Raw genomic sequence first — 25,476 nt, 5'->3', positions numbered from 1 at the left:
CAAAGAATCAGGTAGAACATCTAAATATACTCTTTAACAATGAGTACTTTGCCCCCAATTTTTATGAATATATGACTGTAGATTCAGTGGTTGTTACTGATTTCATGTGATTTACTAACTTCTAATATGTGCACATTATGTCAGTGGCTAAATTATTAGTTGGGGGAATCCTTAGAATAGTTTTGGTTGGCTTTATAGAAGCAAACAACTGTCTATCCCCCAATTAATAATCAGATCTTGAGGCACCTGTGTGGCTCAGTTGGTTAAGTGTCTGACTCTTGGTTTCGGCTCAGGTCATGATCTTACGGTTTCGTGACTTTGGCCCCATGTCGGGCTCTGCGCTGACAGCCTGGTTTGGATTCTCTCTCTCTCCCTCTCTGTCTGCCCCTCCCCTATTGGCGCTATCTCTGTCTCTCTCAAACTTAAAAAAAAAATCTTGAGGGGGTGCCTGGCTGGCTCAGTCAGTACAGCATGTGACTCTTGATCTCAGGGTCTTGAGTTCGAGCCCCACATTGTGCATAAAGATTACTCAAAAACAAACTTAACCAGGAAAAAAAATCAGATCTTGAGCTGAACCTTCTCAGCCCAGTTTAACTATTTTTATAGACGATTATTATAGATTTTGTCAGAGGGAAGAGGGTAGGTTTATACATGCCTTTTATTTAAACGAATTATCCTTTATTATTAAACTGCAAAACCACACAACTGAAGTCAGGACTCAAAATTAGACGACTAGCCCACCAATGAGTCTTTCCTACTGTGATTCACGGTAAGAAAATATGAAAATTAAGTAAATTTTAGAACGATGGAGTTTACATTTTGCCTACTATACATTCATACCTGCCCACTTTCATTTAAGCTGAAACAAGGGGCACCTGGCTGGCTCAGTCAGTAGAGCATCTTGAGTTCGAGTCTCATGTTGGGCGTAGGTAGAGATTGCTTAAAAATAAAATCTTTAAGGGTCCCTGGTGGCTCAGTTAAGCATCCAACTCTTGATTTCTGCTCAGGTCATGATGTCATGGTTTGAGAGATCGAGCCCCACATCAGGCTCTGTGCTGACAGTGTGGATTCTCTCTGCTTATGATTCTCTCTCCCTCTCTTTCTCTCTGTCCCTCCCCCACTCATGCTCTCTCTTTCAAAGATAAACTATTTTTAAAATTCAAAAAATATAAAAGATAAAATCTTGAAAAATAATAAAATTTCACCAAACACGGGCGCCTAGGTGGCTCAGTGGTTATGCATCTGATTCTTGATCTCCACTCAGGTCATGATCTCACAGTCTGTGAGGTGGTCTGTGAGATTGACGGCACAGAGCCTGCTTGGGATTCTCTCTCTCCCTCTCACTGTCCCTCCCTTGTTATGTGTGTGCACACATACTCTCTCTCAAAATAAACTTGAAAAAAAATTTTTTTTCACTGAACAGTGCTTACCCTCCACTCTTTTTCCTCTGCATTGTTATTTTCTGTTCTAGTCAGTGCTAGTTTTGACTTACAGAATTGATTTTATAACCTACTAATAGATTGCAATCTACAGTTTGAAAGACACTGGCATAGGGTATATAGTGAGACCAATATAGTTGGGATCAGACCTGTAAGGGCTTTTCTACTGAATAGAAGTTAGGACTTAATCCTGCAGGCTGGAGTAGTCAGACAGCCCTCTCACCTCCTTTTTATTCCTGCAGTAGAGATGTGTTATGATTACATTTGCATTTTTTCTGGTTTTTTATTCCTCCCAAATTCTATTTTGAAATTTCAAACATTGAAAAATTCAGATAGTACAATGAACCATCTGTAGTTATTTTCCTAGATTTGCCAGTTATTAATATTTTACTGCATTTGCTTTATCTCCCTAAGTTATATGAGACTAAACTGAATACTATACCCAGTATTTTCCCATAACCATAGTACAGTGATCATACTCAGAAAACTTAATGTTGATGTAATACTACTATCTAATATATAGTTTTTATTTTTTATATAAAGTATATAATTATATTTTCTCATTGTTAATTATCATTTTAATATCCTCCATAGCTTTTTTTTCTCTATCCAGGATCCAGGCAAAGATTGCACATTACATTTAGTTGTAATGTCTCTCTTGCTCTTTTTTTTTTTTAAGTAGGTTCCATGCCAAACATGGGGCGGAACTCACAACCCTGAGATCAAGAGTTGCATGCGCTACCAACCAAGCCAGCCAGGTGCCCTGTAATGTCTTTTTTGTCTTTAATCTAAAATGGTTCCTGAATTTATTTTACTTTGTTTTTTTGGTCTGCTGTGACATACATTTATTACTTATTTCTCTATAAAGTTATTTCTTTATAAAGTTTATTTATTTAAGTAATCTGTACACCCAGGATGCCTGGGTGGCTCAGTCGGTTAAGCATCCAACTTCAGCTCAGGTCATGATCTCATGGTCCGTGAGTTCGAGCCCCACATTGGGCTCTGTATGGCAGCTCAGAGCCTGGAACCTGTGTCAGATTCTGTGTCTCCCTCTCTCTTTGCCCCTCCTCTGCTTGTCCTCTCTCTCTGTCTCTCAAAAATAAATAAACCCCAAAAAATAAAAAAAAAAAAAGTAATCTCTACACCCAATGTGGGGCTCATGGCCCCGAGATCAAGAGTTGTGTGTTTCTCCAACTGACTCAGCCAGGCACCCCAGTCTGCTATGACATTTAAAATTTTGGGAAGCCCAGACAGTTGTTTGGCGTGATTCTTCTGTTTGCATTTATCTGATTGTTTCCCCATGATAGAGTTCAGGTTAAACATTTTTGGCAAGAATATTATGTAGATAATGTATGTATAGTGTATTTTTTCCTTGTATCACATCAGGAGGCATAAAATACTGGTTTGTTTTATTATAATGACCTTAAATTGATTACTTGGGTAAAGAGGAGGTATCTATCAGATTTCTCCATTGTAAAGGGACCTTTTGTCTTTGTAATTATTAAGCAGTCTGTGTGGTGATGTGTTGAGATTGTGTAAATGTCTCATTGGGACCCCTTCAAGCAATGGTTTTAGCAACTAGCCTGATTATCCTAGCCTGAATCAGTTAATAGAGTGGTCATTGTGAAAAGAATACATTTGTTACTTGCAATTCTTCTGTTAAGAGAGTTTTCCTTTCTGTCCATCTTTTTTTTTTTTTTTTTTAAGTATCCCTGCAGATTTGTGGATTATTTTTTTTTAAGTTTGTTTATTTTTGAGAGAGAGTGGGGAGGCAGGGGAGGGGGAGAGAGTGAGAGAGAGAGAGAGAGAGAGAGAGAGAGAGAGGTGGAGAGCAGAGAAAAAGGAGAGAGAGAGTGCCAAGCAGGCTGCACCCTCAGTGCAGAGCCTGACGCAGGGCTTGATGTCACCAACTGTGAGATCATGACCTGAGTTGAACTCAAGAGTTGGAGGCTTAAGCAAATGATCTACCCAGGTGCCCCAATTTGTGGATTTCTGATTCTGGTGCTCAGATTTGATCAGTGTATCCCCATGAGTTTGATGCCTGACACTTTTTGATATGTCCCTATGGTTACTTTCTGGAACAACAGAATATTCCAGATTTCCCTTCTACTTTCCCTGATTCAACCCTGGTTCCTTTTATTTATTTAAAGATTTTTTTTTTTTTTTTTTTTTTTTTTTTTTTGAGTAAATTCTACATCTGACATGGGGCTTGAATTTGTACCTCAGAGCAAGAGCCACACACTCCACTGACTGAGCCAGCCAGGCACCCCAAATAGTTCCTTTTGGTAAAGATTTGGTTTTCATTTCATGGAACTAAGCGGTGGAAGGTTTTGGTGGTAGACTCTAACTCTGATGGACTTTGGCAGAATGGTGACAGTGGGGGAAGGTCGATGTCAAGGTCAAGCTCAGATATTTGTTTAGTCATGTCAGCAAGAACTGGTGAGGATAATAATCAGAGCAGTGGGATAGAAGAGGCCTGATGGGTGAGAAATTTTCTGAAATCTTAAAATTCATTTGGTGTCGGTTTAGACGTGATGGTTGTGCACAAGAGAAGAATCAAGGATGATGCCCTTGGCTTCTAGCTTGTGATTCTAGGAGGTAGGTGATTCTGAGCATTAAGAGCAAGAATAGAGATCTGCAGAGCAGATTTATGAGTTGAGATACAAAGTTTAGTTTTGTAACAAGAAGTTTGAGGTGCCTTTGGGATGACCAAATAGAGATGTTAGAAGCAGGTAAAACAGGAGCTCAGGAGAGGAGAATCACTGGGAGTCATTGTCCAAATGTCACCCAAGGGAATGGGGTGGATCTTTCCCTCCAACTGGATTGTAAACCTTCTGAGGCTAAGACTTGTATATACTTAAATGAAATTCCTCACAATCTGTATATTGTTTGCATGCAATTATGTATTTGTTTAATCATGAAAAACTAAACGTGGATTTTTCTCTCGATTCTGACAAGCTCTTTGAAAATGCTGCAGTTTTCATTCCATTTTTGTGAGTATAACTTTGAAAGCAACTATAGAACTCTAATATATTTTGTTTTAAAAAATTAGGATATCATACCGTTTATTGATAAATACTGGGAGTGCATGACGACCAGACAGAGACCTGGGAAAATGACCTGGCCAAATAATATTGTTAAAACAATGGTGAGTAGACCAAAATGATCAGACTTGACGTTTCAAAATCCGTGTTCTTTGTAAGTATTAAATCTGTTTTAGTCTCACTGAAATAACGTGATGACTAAGAAAATGAGAACAACTTAGTTTTAAATCTTGGATAGTGAGGTATCACTGATTGTAAAGTTTAATAGTTTTCGCACAATCACCAAGTTGTGTCTGAAGTAGACATCAATGTCGTTTTATACACGACAGGGGAACCTTGGTCCACTGTGCTTTTGCAAGTATAATTTATATTGACATGGCAGACTGTTTTTCCCTTTGATTTAAAAACAAAAACAACACTGTTCTAAACATTATTGTCCTTAGAATTAAAGAGAGTACCTGGGGAGAAGGCCACAGCAAGCTGTTAACAGTGCTAACTTATATCTGTGAGGTGGAGGGATAGGGGAGGATTCCAAAGGACTTTGGCTCTCATTTCTTCAAGTTCCTCTGTTTGAATTTTTTGATGGTCGTGTATTTTCTAATCAGAGGGAAAAGCAATACTATCATTTGGGGAGATTACACTTAGGAATTGGAGTTGCTCGTTGATCATCCATTTGATACTACTTTGAAGTATAAAATTTCCGGTAATGCTAAAATACTGCTTCCTTTTAGAGTAAAGAAAGAGATGTATTCTTAGTAAAGGAACATCCTGATCCGGGAGTAAGGACCCAGAAGAAGATTACCCCAAATTTGGACTTTTGGATCAGGTACTTTATATTCCCCTTTTGATTTGGAGACAGAATCAGGTTTTGTTTACATTTGTCTGTTTGCTGCAGGCCATTCCAGGCCTCTAACGTGGTGAGCCCCAAGTAAGCAGTTATTGTCATGTGTGGGGAGAAAAACCCCTACCTTAAACCAGGAGACTAGTGTTTTAGTTGTGGTTCTTCCCCTTAACATTACAACCTTTTGCATATCATTTTTATCTTTTTTAATTTTAATTTCCTCACTTGTAACACAAATATGCTGGGCCAAGTTATTTCTAATTTTCTTTCCATCTCAAATTTTACTCTTCAAAATGTGTATTAAGAGAAATTTGTGGTGAACAATTGAGGAGAAAGAAAATGTCCACTCTTTGTTCGATGGATCACATTTGGCATCTCAGGAGGCCAAATCTTTCAGCTAGCTGTGCCTTGAAATGTTTGATCTGCCAGCATTGAAAGTAAAGGTTTCACATAGAAATGTTACTCTGTGAGGACCCATTGCCCGATGATGCACATAAGCCAAACGCTGACACCGGTTTTGTAGCAGAAAGGGTTTTATCGCAGGGTGCGAAGCAAGGAGATGGGAGAAAATTTCTCAAATCGGCCTTCACAAAGGGTGTGGGTTGGGTGCCTTTAACGGTAGGAGTCAGGATGTCACGGGGTGGTATGTAGGTTGAAGGGAATATGCTGATTTGATATAGGGACAAAAGGAGGTCTCTTCCTTTCTGGGCGTGCACATTAAGGAATCAAGCCTCTTCATAAATGACAGCATAAAGGATGTTTACGCAGTTGCTTGGCTCCCCTTATCTGTGGTCAGGCGACTCTACAAAACAGGCTCACGTGAATCAGTCAGGTTAGCCAGAGTTTTCTTAGGGTAGATGAATCAAGCATTTGTAACTTAATGTGCTGGGGGCAGAAATTCAGATTTCTGTCTTTTCTTCTAGGATGAGAAGATCTGATTACAGTGGGCCTGAATTCCCACAGGGGGCCGAGAAAATAGCATTCATGCACTCCTGTTTGCCATCTCCTGCTCCAACCACCCCCCCCCCCGCCCCGCCCCCTGCCAATTCACTGTTAACTTCGATCCTTACACTTGGCCTGCCTCACACATGTTACTTGTTGATCTCTGAAGCATCCAGGTTTGGACCCCTGTAAATTTCAGGCTTCTTAAGATTGTTCAGTTTTGATTCACATTCTACTAGGATTTCCTGGTTTTTTGAGCATTGCCAGATAGGTTTGATTATATAGCCTCCCTTTCTAATTGAATGTTTTTCCCTCTAGGATCTTAGTAACCTTGGTCCTGCTTATGACAACCAAAAACAAAGCAGTGCTGTGTCTACAAGAGGGAATCTAAATGGTAAGTGTTTAATGTCTCGATGAAATATTTGTAAGCTGTTGGATCCAAATATGCCTAGAATTGGGCATCCTTTGGGTTGACTCTAACTGGAATTTAGAAAGATGCTTTACAGTCCAAACCTCAGTTTTGTGAAGCTGGCCAAAGATTTGACAGATGGTAGTGGAGAACTGTTTGTTCCTTTACCCACAGTTTGGTCTTAAGTGAAAACAGATTTAGCATAAAACAAAGTACAGGTTTAAAGTCAGATTTACTGTGCTTATTATCTTAGACTCCCCATCTATATCCTTATCACTGACACCCAGTGTGATTTTGGTTGTTCTCTCTTACTGCTAATTCAGCTGTATTTAACAGACTTCCTCTGCCCATCTTCTAATTGTTCTTGCCCTGAAACTTCAGCTTATTCCCATGACAGCGTTTCTGTACTGATCACTAGCTGTAGATGTTTTCTGTCAGTAATCCACCTAATGACAGGAATGGACTTTATTACTAATGGTAATCTAACAAAGGTTGGGGTAGCTGGGAGGCAACTAGCTATTCATCTAACACTTGGAACATTAACTTGTCCTTTGGTGCAGTAGCATCTTAAATGTGTAATCATTTCCACTGTCACTAATATTCTGAGATGGGTTGGAAATAGCTAACTGTATTGTTATCTTTTTACACCATTTTTTCCCTTTTTAACTGTTAAAATTTGACAAATACATGGTGCCACTTCTGTTCTTACAGGTGGAGGTCTCTTTTGGAGGTGAATTCCTCCTCTGTCTTCTTTCATCCTCTCAGACTTAAGTATTATGTGGTTTGGAAAACGCTTTTTGCTGAGTTGTGGTAGAAGCTAAAACTAGATTAAAATTTTAAAGCATCGTGAAATGATGGCAATAGCACTTGATATGAAACCATAGTTCCAGTTGAATGTTAGTAATTAAAAGCTTGTACGTTGTCATATTCTGCCTAACATGGCCAGCAGTCACCTTAATATAGTGCGTCTTGTTCAAGATGGTTCTAAACTTCTCTTTCAAATTAATAAATACCAATAACAGTAAGAAATCCATAGTCTTTTAAGGTAACACAAACTCAAATTGATATTGCAACAGCGTAACATTAAACCTTTTTAAAAATGAAAAATAGGAATTTTTCATTTGAAAAATATGAAAAAATGAAGAATAGGAAGTTCTGCATCAATCTGGTCCTGTATATGCAGAATATGACCTGCTCTCAATGTCTTGATCCTTTTTATTCCAGCAGAACTGCTGAGAATTTCCAAGCTTGCCCCAAATTAAGATACAGTACTCTATGCAGTTGTTACCATAAAGGTGTTTTCCTGCAGTTCAGGGACATTTTCTGACAGAAAAACAAATTGAGAGGAAAGACAGAACTGGACAAAAACTTCAAGTACCTATTTCAGAAATCACTAGGTAGTATTCCTTGTGGCCTTAGTACGCTGCTAAATTATTTTTTGCATAAAATATGTAAATTTTTTATTGATACTCGCTCTTAATTCCACAAGCTGGGTTAGTCTGACCTGAATTTATGCATTGGCACAATCTTAATTGTAAAAGTTGCCTACTAAATTTAAAGCCTTTCTACTTGGGTCATGAACAACCAGAGTGGATACCTAGCAGCACTGGAGAGAAACACCTTTTTAGTATTTTTGTTTCTGTTTTCTATGTTTTATGTACCTTTGTCTTGTTGGGTATTCAAGTTAAGTGCTTTAGCGGATTACTGTGCCTTTATTATGTTTATGGAATATATCCTGCATAGATCAAGTGATGTGAACATCTACTTGTAGTGAGGATATTCGTTGTGGGTGTTCGTATTGATTTGGGTGGAAAACAAATTTTATCCTTGCAGTTGTTTTTAGATGTGGGTGTTTGGAGTCTGAATGCGCGGAAAATGCATTTGTGTCACATCCTCAGAAAGTGTACCAGTAGTTGCAGTTCCTTAAGAAAGGAAGGTGAATGTGTAACACAGGTGTCATTAGTGCTAGGTTCATTTGAGCTTACTGCCAGAACCCAATGTTCTGAGCTGTGAGACCTTCAGCCGACTCTCTCAGAACCAGGGTGAAACCCCAATATGCTTTCAGGAAGGAAATCCTCCTGTGTGTGGTGTTACACAAATGCACGACAGGAGTGTTAGTCACCATGGAATTTCCACATCCACATGAAGCTTCTGTGACAGCTTATGAAAGTGATCTGCCTTCTCTTCAAGGGGGAATTGCAGCAGGAAGCAGTGGAAAAGGAAGAGGAGCGAAGCGCAAGCAGCAAGATGGAGGGACCGCGGGGACCACCAAGAAGGCCCGGAGGTGGGCAGAAACACCCACTCGCACTCACCACTGTTAGGCCATCTTTGGTGCTGGCACAGCCCATCAGAGGAACAGAGCTGCACTCTTCAGTAGCTCAGGTGTCTGAGATTAAAAAGGCCTGTCCATTTTTCTCAAATCTTGAGCGCTTTGAGGGATAAAATAATGCCAGGCTGGGAATCGAAGTTTACACATTTGTTTTGTTAGGGGAGTGCTGGGGCAGCACCTGGGGCGCATTGCCTGGGGAGTAGAGTTCAATGCTGTTAAGACATCCTGAGAAAGGATTGAACTTTATCTCTTTTACTTCAGCTGTGTGCCTCTGCCCTCAAGCCTCTTCCCTTCTTTTTATTCAGTAATCCTGGTCTTTCTTATTTAAGATTGTAAGTACTCCCAGTCTTATCCCTGAGTTTCTGTTCATTTAGTTTTAGTAATTAACATAATAAAGGAAATCACCCTTGTTCCCCTTCTTCCTTACTTTCCCTTAGGACATACTGCCTCCTTTTCATAGCTATTCCTACAGGCTAGAGTAATTTGACCAAAACTACTTTGCTAAATTTAAAAGCGGATGCTTTTTGTTCCCTGTTTTACCTGCAGAGGGCAGGATCCTCTGTTTGAGCAATGAAAAGCATGTGTGAAATTGCATGTGTTCCTGCTGAAATCTAATAAATCAGATGTCCTTCTTAAAGAATTGAAGCCATTTGAGCTAAGGGGGTTTTAGTTTCTTGATATTATTTTTTTCCTTTCTGCAGTGATCCTTTGTTTTCTGCTCAGCGCCTTCCCCCTCATGGCTACCCCTTGGAACACCCGTTTAACAAAGACGGCTATCGGTATATTCTAGCTGAGCCTGATCCCCATGCCCCTGACCCTGAGAAACTTGAACTTGACTGCTGGGCAGGAAAACCTATTCCTGGAGACCTCTACAGAGCTTGCTTATATGAACGGGTTTTGTTAGCCCTACATGATCGAGGTATGTAACATATTAATACTCAATGTCAGGGGGTGCCTGGGTGGCTCAGTCAGTTTAGTGTCTGACTCTTGTTTCAGGTCATGGTCTCACGGTTCATGAGATCAAGCCCCGCATCAAGCTCTGTGCTGATAGCATGGAGCCTGCTTGGGATTCTCTGTCTCTCACCCTCCCTGTCTCCATCTCTCCCTCTCTCTCAAAAAACAAAAACAAACTTAAAAACACCTTTAAAATAATAATGTTCATGTTGGACCCAGATGTTACTTTGAATATTGTCCTCAGCTTTGTCCAGTTTAGAATTAGATATACATGTCGGTCTTTTACCACTCCCCTGCCGCCTAGTTCTAACTAGACTCAGCTGAACACACAAGAAATAATTTCCTTGTTGTCTTCCTTTAAGCTCTAGCCATTTGTGTATATATATATATATAATATATAATATATATATGGGTTTTTTAACTTTTCTATTTTGAACTTATTATTTTTTTAATTTTTTTTTTATTTTTAAGTAATTCTGCACCCAACATGGGGCTCAAACTTTCAACCCCAAGATCAGGAGTTGCATGCTCTACTGACTGAGCCAGTCAGGTGCCCTTATTGAACTAATTTTAAACTTACAGTAAAGTTACAAAATAATAGTTTTAATGGTAACATCTCCTCCTCAAGCTTCTAATGGTAACATCTTATAGGATTGATGGTTGTCAAAACCAGGAAGTAAACATTAGTAAATGCTGTAATGAAACTAAAGACTTCATTTACATTTCACTAGTTTCCTCATTAATGCCTCTTTTCTAGGATCTCACAATTTGTAAATCTCTGGCCACCTTTCCCAGGTCTGTTTTGGATTCTGTTTATATTTTGCTCACTAATTTTAGTACCTGGATCTTTTCTGCAGTGATTATTTACATGGTGTTTGCCTGATGATTTTTTATTTCTTCTCCATTTATTATTTACTCGATTATTTATATCAATGTGAACTCAGATATTTATTTTATTCTGTTGGGGTATACTTTATCTAGTTGCTCAAATTATTCCCGCTTTGGCCATTGGGAGCTTCTTTAGGTTAGTTCCTGTGTGGTTTTTTTTTTTGATAAGCCTCATCTTTTTTTTTCTAAGTACTTCTTTACTTTCTGGCATCACAAAATGTTCCTGGCTTATCTTGTATTTTCCATGCCCCAGGCCAAGTATCTGCTATTTCTCTGAAGAGCCCTGGTTCCTTTGATTGGAAAATGATGTTTAGAAATAAAGATCTAAGTGTTAGATATGCTCCCTGGGTGTCACTTCCAGACTCCCTCGACAGAAGTAGGAAAGTATATGTATACCAACTGATGCGTATATGTACAGGGCTAGACTGAGTTTGTACTGATAGCTTGGCTCCCAAATGCTTGCAGGGTTGTTCCAGGCCTCCACCTTTCCTTATTTGTCACTTCTTTCTCCAACCGTGAGACACCTGACTCTATCTGCATTGTATTCCCTTGTTCACTTCTCATATGCACATAAAGCAGTCTCAGAATTGCTAACCTCTATGAGAAACCTTCACGAGCTTCCAGTGTTTACGCACAGCTCTTTGTCTTTGGCCTCGCAGTATCCCTTCAAGTTACTGTTAACTTAGATTCATTCTGTTCTTTCTCACCACCTTCAGTGTGCTTGTGTTTCTCATTTATAACAGGCTCATTTGTTAGTGTTTGTATGCTGTTTTTAGGTTCTCCCATCTCTTTTGGGGAAGGGGCAAAGAGTGAGTGTGTGTGTGTGTGTGTGTGTCTATGTGTCTATGTGTGTCTGTGTCTATGTGTCTGTGTCAGGGGGTTATGTGAAGGGTGTGTGAAACATTACTGTGGTTCCAGGAGTAAAGTTGTATGAAAAGGTTAACGCAACCCCATCCCTGCAACCCCATTCTCTCTTTTTTCCCCTCACCTACCCTTTATAGGTAACCAGTCTCTTTAGTTTCTAGTTTATCTTTGCTGTGTTTCTTCTGCACAAATAAGCAGATATATGTGTATTTCCTTTTATCTCTTTTTTCGTATGCGGAGGGCAGCATACTATAGATACTCTTTTGCGTTTAGCTTCATGTCATAACTCCACAGCACTTTGAAGAGATCGTCCTAATTGTTTTCTATTTTTTTAGCTTCATGATTATTATGTGGATGTATCTGGTTTATTCAGCCATTCTGTGGGCACTTAGATTATTTCTAGTATTTCGCAATCACAAAAAGACAGTGAATAACCGTGAGCATGTGTGTTTTGTGTTGTTGCTGGTGTGTTTTCAAGGTAGAATTCCAGAAGTAGAATTGCTGGAGCAAAAGATAAGCAACTATATATGTAGTTTTGCTAGCCTTGCCAAATTTCCCTTCAGAAGGTTGTGTGATTTTGTATTCCCATCAGCAATGTAGCGTGTTTATTTCCGCATGGCCTCACAAACAGAATGTGTTGTCCTGTGTTTTAACTTTGGCCAGTCTCATAAGTGAGAAATGATATCCCAGTGCTGTTTTAATTTGTGTTTCCTTGAATTATCTGTCCCTTTATATGCTAGGAATATTGGCTTTTTGTGGTACATATTGTGAACATTTTCTCCTAGTTTGTCAGTTGTCTTTTGATTTTATGACTTTTTTGTCATAAAACTCTTTAATGTTTAGTAGCTCTTTTAATGACATGATTTATTCAGAATAGCCTTCATTATCCTTTAGAATGTGAAAGTGAATTTAAATACACTCACTACTTAAAATAATAAACTCACTACTTTCAGACAAGCGTACCTTATGAATTTTGTCTTTGTTTTTCTCGAGTATTAATGCAAGTTCCAAATAGCATATTATCCACCAATAAATACCTCAGTATTTAGGGTCACCTGAGTGACTCAGTTAAGCGTCCAACTTCAGCTCAGGTCATGATCTCGCAGTTTGTGAGTCCGAGCCCTGTGTTGGGCTCTGTGCTGACAGCTCGCAGCCTGGAGCCTGCTTCGGATTCTGTGTCTCCCTCTCTGCCTCTCTACTGCTTGTGCTCTCGCTCTTTCTCTCTCTGCCTCTCTCTCAAAAATAAATATGAAAAAAAAACCCTCAGTATTTGTGTCTAACAAGGATTCTTTAGAATGAAACCATTATACCATTATTATTCCTAAATAAGATGGATAATAATTCCTTAATGATCTAATACCCAGTCCACATTCACAGTTCCACAGTTGTTTAAAATACACTTCTTTCAGTTGTTTCTTTGAATTGGATCCAAACAGGTCATATATTTATTGCATTTGGAAGCCCGTTATTTCTTGATTTCATGCTAGAAATGAACACTTGTATTGATACTGGTCATTTGGAAGTGAAGTGATGTAATTCCATGGTGTGATGTCCATTATATGTGGATTGTTTGACTTCTTGTAGTGATGAACATACTTTGCTAGTAGGGCAAGTAGGGGAGGGCCAAATAAGTGACTTCAGGTTTTAAGAAGTGAGACTTGTCTTGTTTCACTATACTTCACAGCTTTAATTCTGGAGGAGGGGAGAAAAAGTAGGAACACTGGTCCTTAATAGTAAATTCATTTATTAGAATATATAGAAAAGCAATGCATGCTTGCCATTTATGCTACTCATGCTGAGCCTAATAAAAATTAATGATAAATCTGTATTGTATCTTTTAATGTTTTTATTTTGAAATAATTTCAGATGTGTAAAAAAGTTGTAAGAACAGGGGCGCCTGGGTGGCTCAATTGGTTAAGTGTCCAACTTAGGCTCAGGTTATGATATTGTGTTGTGGTTCATGAGTTCAAGCCCCACATCGGGCTCTGTGCTGACAGCTCAGAGCCTAGAGCCTGCCTGGGTTTCTGTGTGTGTGTGTCTCTCTCTCTCTCCTCTCCTCTCTCTCTCTCTCTGCCTCTTGCTTGCTCACGCTGTGTGTGTCTTGCTCTCTCAAAATAAACAGACGTTAAAAAATTTAAAAAAAAAAAGCTGTAAGAACAGTACCAAATTTTTTTTTTTGAACCATTTGAGAGTAAGTTGCCATGATGCCCTCTGGTTTTTGAGAACTTGATTGTGTATTTCTTACAAGCAAGGACATTATCCTTCTGTTGTTATTTAGTGCTGCTTGACAAATTAACATAAAACTTAGCAGTCTAAGACTACAAATGTTCATTATTTTCTATGGTTTTTGAGGTTGGGAATCTGAGAGCAGCTTGACTGTGTGGTCTGGCTCAGGAGAATTCACGTGGCTGAGATCAGGCTCTTAGATGAGCCTGCCGTCTCTGAGGACTTAGAGACTGGAGGATTTATTTCCAGGATGGCTCACTCATGCCGCTTTGACAGGATGCCCTTAGATCCTTACCATGTGGGCCTCTCCATAGACCACTTATTTGTCCTCACCCTGGAAGCAGAGTTCTGGTGCAAGTGATCCAAGATCGCAGTAGAGTTTGAGTATCTTCTATGACCTATCTTTGAAGTTGGTCCGCTTCAATTTGTTTTATTTGTTAGAAATGAGTCACTAAGTTCAGCCCACACTCAGTGGAGGGAATTAGGCTCCACCTCTACAAAGGAAGAGTATCAAAGAGTTAGTGGGTATTTTTTAAATTTTCACATTCTTACAGAACCAGTATATAGCCATCAAAGATGGGAAATTAACACTAACTACTCTCTGATGGTCCTCAGATCATATTCAGGTTTCTCCAGTTGATCCAATGTCATTATAACAGAGGATCCAGTTGAGAAGTGTGTGCTACATTTAGTTGTCCTGTCTCAAGTCTTCTTTAATCTGGAATAGTTTTTCTGTCTTTCCTAGACTTTGATGACCTTGAAGCTTTTTTTTTTTCTTAAAGTTTATTTATTTATTTTGAGAAAGAGAGTTTGAGCAGGCAAGTAGTAGAGAGGAAGAGAGAGAATCCCAAGCAGGTTCCGCTCTGTCAGCACAGAGCTTGACACGGGGCTCAAACTCACAAACTGTAAGATCATGACCTGAGCCAAAATCAAGAGTCGGACGCTTAATTAACTGAGCCACGCAGGCACCCCAGCCTTGAAGCTTTTGGAAATTAGAGGCCACTTGTTTTATAGAATATCCCTCAGTTTGAGTTTGCCTGGTTGAATACTTGCGATTCAATTCAGTTCTGCATCTTTGGCAGAAATATCATTAAAATGCTGTGTTCTTCATATTGCATCCTGTCAGGTGGTTCTTGATTTTAATTTGTCCCATTACTGATCATGTCCACTTTGATCGTTTTGCTAAGGTGGTATCGGCTGGCTTTAGCCACTGTAACGCTAACTTATTTCCCCTATGTAATTAATAAGTGTTTTATGAGGAGGTAAGTCCTTTAGTGTTTTTTATAATTTTTTTTTTTTCAACGTTTATTTATTTTTTGGGGGACAGAGAGAGACAGAGCATGAACGGGGGAGGGGCAGAGAGAGAGGGAGACACAGAATCCGAAGCAGGCTCCAGGCTCTGAGCCATCAGCCCAGAGCCCGACGCGGGGCTCGAGATCGTGACCTGGCTGAAGTCGGACGCTTAACCGGCTGCGCCACCCAGGCGCCCCAGTCCTTTAGTGTTTTATTCTGTCCTGAACACTTGCCTTGCTCAGCCCCCACCTAGTGATTTCAAGGGCTGAATTTCTCAGGAAGGAGTAAAGGATGAAGAATTTGTATTTGAGAAGGTAGAATTTCCCAAATACCTAATAAAGTTCTGCTAAACAACATGCATTTAATTTAAATAGGTTACCATTGTATCTGGCTGGTACACAAGCCGTGGTGGCATAACCAAAAGAGTGCAGATCCAGGGCTTTTCAATCTCTGCCACTGTCAGCCAGGCCACACCGGCCTGCGGTGTGATCTTGAACAGCCACATGCTTTGCTTCCGCATCTGCATAGTAGGCATGGTGGTTGCAAGGGTCAGAGAGTCTGCCTACCCGCCTGTCTACCTACGAAAGTACTGTGTAAGTCGTAAAGGCCTTTGTAAAAGCTAGAGCTAAGTTTTGTGCTTCCTCCAGTAGAATTCAGACAACTTCTAGTGTTAAACACTGTTTCAAATACTTTTTCCTCAATTAAGTCTTAATTGGATTTGTGATGTTTCTACATTGATAAAATCAACCTAAACCACCTGGAAATGTTCTCCTATCTTTTGTCATTGTTTTCTTCACTTCCAAGTCATTATGTCCCCTCCGATTGGTTTAGATTGTCCCCTTATCTTACATAACGGCCTCATAGAAAGATGAATACGATGAATCTTCATATACTTTTCTCCCAGATTTAACAATTACCAAGTTTTTGTTCTATTTTATCTGTTTATTTCTGCATCTCTCTTTTTTTTCTGAATTTGTAAGAAGTAAATCTCACCCTTCATACTCTAAAAATATGGATATTTTGTTTTATAACCACAATGCTATTATCACACTTAACAAAATAGATCATTTCTTGCTATCATCTGAATTCAGTCCATAATCAGATTTCCTTGAAATATCTTTTTATCTCCTCACAAAATACTCATTATTTACAAAGGGAAAATCGTAACTTTATAGTGGAGAAACCTGTAAGGTACCACGTTAATCAAGTGATCAAAGTTTAATACAGTATCAGCATTTTGACATCATGTGCTTCCTGATATGATGCACTGAGAGGCACAGCATTATTTCGGTGATATTCCTTACAAAAAGCTTAACCTGGGCTTAAACAGGAGGAAACATCAGACAAACCTAACTGAGGGACATTCTACAAACAAAGTGACCAGCACTCTTTAAAATGTCATGGTCATGAAGGACTTGAACTGTCCCAGATTGGAAGAAACTAAGGACACATGACAACTAAATGAAATGTGGATGTTGGATTAATCCTGAAACAGAAAAAGGATATTATTTGGATAATCGGCTTAATTTGAAGACGATGTATAGATTAGTTAATAGCGTTGTATCATTGTCAGTTTTCTGGTTTGATAATTGTGTTATGACTGTAGATGGTGTTAACATTTGGGAAGCTGAGTGAAGGGCATATGGGGAATGTGTACTGTTTTGGAAGTCTAACATTGTTTCAAAATAAAATACCAAGTCTTTTATTAATTTTTTATTTTATTTTTAAAGTTTATTTATTTTGAGAGACAGCAGAGAGACAGATAGCACCAGGCAGGCTCCGTGCTATCAGTGCAGAGCCTGACATGGAGCTTGGTTACAGGGTCATGAGTTCAATCCCATGCTGGGCCTAAAACTTACTTAAAAAAAAAAAAAAAAAAGGGCGGAAGGGGGCGCCTGAATGGCTCAGTCATTTAAGTGTCTGACTTCTGCTCAGATCATGATCTAACGGTTCATGGTTCGAGCCCCACTTTGGGCTCTGTGCTGACAGGTCAGAGCGTAGAGCCTGCTTCAGATTGTATGTCTCCCTCTCTCTCTGCCCCTCCCCTGCTCCTGCTCTGTCTCTCTCTGTCTCTCAAAAATTAATACATATTATTTTTAAAAAGGGGGGCGGTTTATACAAATCAGGATCCAAGCACATTACAGTTGGTTTGTTATATTTTAGGGAATAGACAGCATAATTAACTCTTAACCTGTTATCTCAAATATCACATTTAATAGAAACTAGGTTATCTGACCACTTAACTTCCGTATTCTTCCTCTCTCCTTTGGCCGTATCTTAATGTTGAGATTTTGAACCTCCTGAACTTGAGAGCCCTGATCTGGTATTTCTGATTTTTTACTTTGTTTTACTGGAGTGTAGGAGACTCCGGTTTTTGTGGCAATCGTCTCTAAGTGCCTCCAGTAAGATGCAGGCCTTTGTTTCCATCTCCACACTGCAGCTCCCCAGTTAAAGATCTCTGATGACCGGCTGACTGTGGTTGGAGAGAAGGGCTACTCCATGGTCCGGGCTTCTCATGGGGTACGGAAGGGTGCCTGGTACTTTGAAATCACAGTGGATGAGATGCCGCCTGACACTGCTGCCAGACTGGGTTGGTCCCAGCCCTTAGGTGAGTGGGAGCGATCATGAGGACATCACAGCAGGCGGAAAGGTATAGACCATGTGGTTGTGCTTCATGACTTTTTGGCTTATTGGATCATAGGCATAAAATTCACTTCCTAAAGGATAAGGTAGTTTGCATTTCCTAGAAATATTTTTATAACTCTTTACTTGTGAGAAAGTTTGTCAGGAATTTTGCAAAACTGACCAAAAAATACAGTGAAAAGGAGTAGAAATTTTTCTTTTAGCAAACCAGAGTCAATTTGCAATCTTGTGACTTCCTGTACATCTCTTTATTGGGACAGGTAACCTCCAAGCTCCCTTAGGTTATGATAAATTTAGCTATTCGTGGAGGAGCAAAAAGGGAACCAAGTTCCACCAGTCAATTGGCAAACACTACTCTTCTGGCTATGGACAGGGAGACGTCCTGGGATTCTATATCAATCTTCCTGAAGATACAGAGACAGCCAAGTCACTGCCCGATACTTATAAAGATAAGGTGAGTTTGTATCCCTGAGAGATTCCTGGGTTTGAAGACCTGTGGCAACCAACATATTCCTGCACCCGTGGCCTGAGTGTTCTCTTGTAATGCTGACCTAGCATTCACACTTTCTTCCAGGATTTCATTTTGAAAGTTTTTAGATGTAACAAAGTTGAAAGAATTTTAAAGTCTGTGTCCAAATACCAATCACCTAGATTCTACCTTAACCTGTTATCTGTTTATTCTTCCATCCATCCATCCATCCATCCATCCATCCATCCATCCATCTTGTTTTAATGCACTTCAGAAAATACTACAGCCATCAACATACCTCACCAGTGGGGGGGAGGGGGGAGGGGGCGCCTGGGTGGCTCAGTCAGTTAAACATCCAGTTCTTGATTTCAGCTCAGGTCATGATCTCACAGTTTGTGGGCTCTATGCTGAGTGTGGAGCCTGCTTGGGATTCTCTCTCTCTGCCCCTCCCCCACTCACACATGCTTGTGTGTGTGCGTGCACGCTCTCTCTCAAAATAAATGAACTTTAAAAATATGTATACATCACCTGCGCCCAAGTACTTCAAGATACATATCATTAGCTAGAGTTCAACCTTTATTTATTTATTTATTTTGATACAAAATTTACATAAATGAATGTATAAGTTTTAAATGTATATTCACTGAGTTTTGAGTTTGGCCCAAACCCCTAAGGAGACACTAGAATCTTATCACCCCAAGAAGTTCCCTCATGCTCTTTCCCAATCAGTCCCAACTGCCATCCCTACAGAGCCAACCATTCTTGAAATTTTTTTCCCTATCATAATTCTATTCCATTAGTTTTGTTTGTTCTTAAACTTATTTTATAAATGGAACCATGCAGTACATAATGTTTTGGGTTTTGGGATTTTTTGTGATTGTTGTTTTAAATGTTTATTTTGTGAGAGAGAGCATGTGAGGAAGGGGCATTATCTATTTTCCCATTTTTTTCTAGGTTTATTGATTATAGTTGACATATAATTATCCATTTTCCTATTTTTAGAAAATTCTTAAATTCCATTATAATTAACATACAGAGTTACATTTGTTTTAAGTGTGTAATATAGTAATTAAAAAATTCCATACAGGGGAGCCTGGGTGGCTCAGTCAGTTAAGTGTCCGACTTCGGCTCAGGTCATGATCTCGTGGCTCATGGGTTTGAGCCCCACGTCGGGCTCTGCGCTAACTGTGCGGAGCCTACCTGGGATTCTCTCTTTCTCCCTCTCTCTCTGCCCCTCCCTAGTTTGCCCACACTTTTTCTGTCTCTAAATAAATAAATAAACTTAAAAAAAAAAAAAGAAAAATTCAATATATTATTTAGTGCTCATCATGATAAGTATACTCTTAATCCCCTTCACATGTTCCTTTTTTTGTTTTTTTATTTTTTGTTTTCCCCCTTCACATATTTCACACATTCCTCCCCCACCCCCACCTCTGGTAACCACCAGTTCTCTAGAGTTAAGAGTCTTTTTTTGTGTTTGTCTCTTTTCTTCTTTGTTCATTTGTTTTGTGTCTTAGATTCCACATATGAGTGAAATCATACGGTATTTGTCTTTCTCTGACCGATTACTTTCACTTAGCATTATACCCTCTAGATCCATCCATGTTGTTGCAAATGGCAGGATTTTATTTTTTATGACTAATATCCCATTGTATGTATATACCATATCTCCTTTATCCATTCATCTATAGATGGATACTTGGGTTACTTCCATAATTTGGCTATTGTAAATAATGCTTCACTAAATATAAGTGTTCATGTATCTTTTGAAAATATCCAGTAATGGGATTACTGGATTGTATGGTTCCATTTTCCTATTGATGGACACTTGGGCTGTTTCAAGTTTGGGGCTATTATGAATTAAGTTGCAATGTACATTCTTGTACAAATGTCTTTGTAAACATGTTTTCATTTCTTTGGGTCAAAGGGTAGTTATAGATTTAGTTTTAGAAGAAATTGACAGACTTTCCATTCCCACCTGTGATGTAAGGTCATTTTAGTTGCTTCACATCCTTGTCACCATTTGTTGTTTGCCAACTTAATTGTAGCCATTTTGATGGGTGCCTAGTATAGTGTCCCATTATGGTTTAAATTAGCGTTTCTTTGATGACTAATGCTGGTGAGCAGGTTGTCATGTGCTACTAGCCATTCATCTATTTTCTTTTGTAAAGTTTCTTTTCAAATATTTTGCCTTTTTAAAAAGAATCAGGTTGTTTATCTTTTTTTATAGAGATGTGGAATTTTTTTTAATATATTCTGGATTATGGTCCTTGGTTAAAAATTATTTTTGGGGGCTCCTGGGTGGCTCAGTCAGTTGAGCATCCAATGTCAGCTCAGGTCATGATCTCACAGTTCCTGAGTTTGAGCCCTGTATCCAGCTCGCTGCTGTCAGCACAGAGCCCACTTCAGATCGATCCTCTGTCCCCTTCTCCCTTTGCCCCTCCCCTGCTCACTCTCTCTCAAGAATGAATACACATTACAAAATATGACTTTTTAAAAAAATTTTTTCTCCTAGTCTGTGACTTGTTTATTCATTTTCTTAATGGCGTCTTCTGATGAACTGACATTTTTAATTTTTATGAAATCTGTCAAATTTTTTTTATAGTTCTATTGCTTTCTATAAGTTAACAATTCTTTGCCTACTCCCCACTCATGAAGATATTCCATGTTTTCCTTTGAAAACATGGTTTGGGGCGCCTGGGTGGCGCAGTCGGTTAAGCGTCCGACTTCAGCCAGGTCACGATCTCGCGGTCTGTGAGTTCGAGCCCCGCGTCGGGCTCTGGGCTGATGGCTCAGAGCCTGGAGCCTGTTTCTGATTCTGTGTCTCCCTCTCTCTCTGCCCCTCGCCCGTTCATGCTCTGTCTCTCTCTGTCCCAAAAATAAATAAACGTTGAAAAAAAAAAAAATTTTAAAAAGAAAACATGGTTTTAGCTTTTACATTTAGATCTTTGATCCACCTCGAATTACTTTTTGTATATGGTGTAAAGTAGAGATGAAGCTTAATTTTTTTTCCACATGGATGGGTATGGTTTTTTTTAATTTTTTTTAAATTTTCTTATTTATTTTTGAGAGAGAGAGAGCAAACAGAGGAGGGACAGAGAGAGAGGGAGACACAGACTGAAGCAGGCTCCAGGCTCTGAGCTGTCCACACAGAGGCTGATGTGGAGCTCAAACCCACATCATGAGTTCATGAGAACCATGAGATCGTGACCTGAGCCGAAGTTGGACGCCCAACCGACTGAGCCACCCAGGCGCCTCATATGGGCATCAGTTTTTGAAAATTTTTTCTCTCAATTCTTTGGTGCCCTTTGTGAAAATCAGATGACTTTTTGGGGTCTTGCTTTGCCCTTTTTTTTTTTTTTTTTTTTTTTTTTTTTAATGTTTGTTTATTTTTGAGAGAGACAGACAGAGATCAGAGTGTGAGTGGGGGAGGGGCAGAGAGAGAGGGAGGGCAGAATCTGAAGCAGGCTCCAGGCTCTGAGCTGTCAGCACAGAGCCTGATGTGGGGCTCAAACCCATGAACTGTGAGATCATCACTTGAGCCAAAGTCAGTCGCTTAACCAACTGAGCCACCCAGGCGCCCGGAATCAGATGGTTTTATAAGTAGAATGCAGACATTTAGCTTTTGGGCTCTCTAGTCCATTGATCTATTTGTTGATCTTTATGCCAGTACCACACTGTCTTAATTATTGTAGTTTTAGAGTCAGTCTTTAAATTGGGTAGTATCAGTCCTTTTTGCTTCTTTGTGTTTTTGTCTGATGTGGGGTTTTTTGTTTGATTTTAATTTTGAAGATATTAATATATGCCTAGACATTCTGGAAGGATACAAGGCCACTGGAGCAGAGATCCCTTTTGGCAAAGAGAAACTAAGTGTTGAGGGACATGGGGAGAGGTAGAGAAATTTCATGTTCTTGTATATCTCTTGAATTTTTTTTTTACTATGCTTAATATATGTATGTGCTAGAGATTAAAATTTTTAAAAGTTAATGTCATATATTTCCCTGGGAGTGAATAGTTAGGCTCTTGGGAACCAGCAAGGAAGGGGTGACCCAGAGGCCCACCTATAGGAGAAACAGGTAGGGAACTAGGAGGGAAGGAATTGGCCCTAAAAAAATGTTTTTATAGAATAGGAGATTTTAGGCCCAGTAAGGTTGTCATTTCTTTCACTGAGATTACTGAGGGGGAAAAAAACTGAATTATTTTTAACTTAATGGGTATTTTTGTTGTGATGAAAGTATATATATGTGTGTATGTATTTCCTCGCAAATCTTAGAAAATGTCTTTTTTTGAAAATGTTCAGCAAGTATGTGCCATCTGGTATTTGTTAAGAAGCACATAGTTGTTTAAAATCTAGCAAAGCTGGGGCGCCTGGGTGGCGCAGTCGGTTAAGCGTCCGACTTCAGCCAGGTCACGATCTTGCGGTCCGTGAGTTCGAGCCCCGCGTCGGGCTCTGGGCTGATGGCTCAGAGCCTGGAGCCTGCTTCCGATTCTGTGTCTCCCTCTCTCTCTGCCCCTCCCCCGTTCATGCTCTGTCTCTCTCTGTCCCAAAAATAAATAAACGTTGAAAAAAAAAAAATTAAAAAAAAAAAAAATAAATAAAATCTAGCAAAGCTAACCCTGCATAGATTTTTAATTTCTGTTGCAAAACACAAGGACTCAGTGCTACTTGTCTGAAATTGCTTTTTTTTTTTTTTTTTTTTTAATTTCATGATGATGTAGCTGATGCTTCAATGTTCCCTTTTTTCCCTTTCCTTCTTTCTTGGTTTTCAAGGCTTTGATAAAGTTCAAGAGTTATTTGTATTTTGAGGAAAAAGACTTTGTGGATAAAGCAGAGAAGAGCCTAAAGCAGACCCCCCATAGTGAGGTGAGTCGGTGAGTCATGATCATAAAAATGTCAGAACTAGAAAACTTTGAAGATTGGGACCAGGCTCCTAATTATAAAAGTGAGGAAAGTGAGGCCCAGAGAGGACTGAAGGGGTATGTGCTATGAGAGCTCGGCAGCCGCAGAGCAAGCTCCCTCTCCTGCCTGCTGTGATTGTGGGACCAGATCGCTCTTCCTGTGTCACCATCCCGCTTTCAGAGAGATGATCGGTGTTCTTCTAGGGACAGTCTCCAGTGCAGAGGGTAAAAGCAGCAGCCTAATAAGGAAATCCATATGCGATTGAGGAAGCAAGGCAGAGATATTTCTTCTGCTCGGGAAGTATCAAGTACAGAGGGAGGAACACTGAATAGAAGAGGAGGGGACCTTGCTCTGTGACCCAGAGGCAGCAGGAGCTGTAATGGCTTATTTAGTTCCTCTAGAACTTTCCCTACTTCCCCTTTCCAAGGTTGTTGGCCAAAGTCGTACCATAAATACAGTCTGGCCCAAAATAGGAGAAGGGGTGGAAGAAAATTTTGAGCTGGAAACACTGTTCCCTAAAAATGCTGTGATCGCTGTCTAGGACAGTAATAGAAGCTAATGTAGGAGAAAATAAAGTAGGCTTCCAGTTGTTTTTAGGGGAGAAAATAGTAAAGGGAAACAGGTAATGGACCTAAGATGATACAGCCAGAAAATCCAGCCCAGGAGAAGACAGCTCTTGCTGGGAAGAACAGGCAGAGAAAGTTACTTGAGAAAAGGGGGTCTTTTCTGAAGTCCATATGTAGTGATTAAGAGAGGATATTCAGAATAATTTCCAGACAGAAAGGACAAAGAAAATGAGGATTCAGAAACTTAGAGGATCTGAAGAGATTTTCAAAGTAGAAATGCAGAAGTGAGAATCTGATGCAAGGGAAGGGATCAAATAAATAAGCTTAAGTAGGTACGGTTCTAAGGAATCGGCAGAAGACCAGTTTGTTTTTTATACAGATAGTATAACGAATAATAGAAAGAATGCTTTGGTACAGGTAATGTAGGAATTCCGAAGCAAATAAACCTAAAGACCACCATTTACATGGTGCATATAAATATGCTCTGAAAAACCTGAAGACCAGCTAGATTGGTGCATGTAAATACGCCCTAAAAATGTAAGAAGACGTTATTACACCATATGCTCTTCTGAGAAGACATCATTACCAGCGTGGTGGCAGTGCTTGTAAAGGGTTCTCCAAGGGAGTTCTTCAGTTTGCTTGTTCTGTTGTTAAACTCTGAAGTAAAACTGTCGTTTTTGTTTCAGATAATATTTTATAAAAACGGTGTCAATCAAGGTGTGGCCTACAAAGATATTTTTGAAGGGGTTTACTTTCCGGCCATCTCACTGTATAAGAGTTGCACGGTATGTATCGTCTGTTCGTCCTGTGAACAGAACTTGAGGGAAATAGGTGAATGGTTGTGATGGATGACCATTGATGTGAATTCTAGAAAGAAATCTGAGTAGCCTAAGAGTGAGATGGGAATGCGTTCCTGTTGTTACTGTTCCAAAAACAGTTGGGTGTCTTAGGAAGTATTTGCTTGGATAGTTAAAAGATTGTGCAACTAGTGTGCTCCATACTTTGAATGTGCTGTACGGTAAATGTCATTGTTCAATGTAAAGGATGTGAAGTATATGCATGCAGAAGTCAGCTTGGTGTTATATGTCATGATAACCCACCATCATTGGTTAGTAAGTGTTGCTTATGCCAATCTTTTTTTTAACACGATACAGTATGAAGGGGACTATCATCAGATCCTATTGTGGGGTTTTTTTGTTGTCTTTTTTTAAGTGATTTGAAAAGGTAATATCTGGAAATTTACATATACTTTTAGTCTGTCAGTAACCACCACTGGAGTAAGATAAGGAAATCTTCAGGTAATAAACAGAAATCAACAAAAGTCTATTTTATTTACCTAATTTTTGATGGACATTAGGGTGTTGACCACTTTTAACACTGGTAATCTATATCATTAGTTCCACTTATACACTGAATATCATAGCTACATTTAAAAATAAAAAGTTCCTAGGTCACATTAAGCTTTTTTTCACTATTTTCCTCTGTTTTCTCCTGTCTGCTTGAATTGATCTATCCCAGGTTTCCATTAACTTTGGACCGTGCTTCAAGTATCCTCCAAAGGATCTCACTTACCGCCCTGTGAGTAACATTCACAGTGCATCCTCAGTATCTCTGCTCCTTCTTGCCATACTTATTCTGATCACCTCCTTTCTGTTTCTTGTTCCTCCCA

General features: G+C 39.4%; 1 protein-coding gene across 1 annotated transcript in view; it reads left to right on the top strand.

Annotated features, from left to right (window-relative positions):
* ASH2L (ASH2 like, histone lysine methyltransferase complex subunit) overlaps positions 1–25,476 on the top strand; it is a 31,626-nt gene that overhangs the window by 5,411 nt on the left and 739 nt on the right. Inside the window, 11 exon segments of the mRNA XM_030312623.2 lie at positions 4,492–4,587; positions 5,215–5,260; positions 5,263–5,309; positions 6,585–6,660; positions 8,866–8,959; positions 9,706–9,923; positions 17,670–17,837; positions 18,133–18,326; positions 23,113–23,205; positions 24,494–24,592; positions 25,326–25,385. Coding sequence (XP_030168483.1) covers positions 4,492–4,587; positions 5,215–5,260; positions 5,263–5,309; positions 6,585–6,660; positions 8,866–8,959; positions 9,706–9,923; positions 17,670–17,837; positions 18,133–18,326; positions 23,113–23,205; positions 24,494–24,592; positions 25,326–25,385 — 1,191 coding nt within the window.

Source organism: Lynx canadensis, chromosome B1, assembly GCF_007474595.2.
Source record: "Lynx canadensis isolate LIC74 chromosome B1, mLynCan4.pri.v2, whole genome shotgun sequence".
NCBI classification, from domain to species: domain Eukaryota; kingdom Metazoa; phylum Chordata; class Mammalia; order Carnivora; family Felidae; genus Lynx; species Lynx canadensis.
The sequence above is the reverse complement of the archived record's forward strand: the minus strand, read 5'-3'. Positions and strand labels throughout refer to the sequence as shown.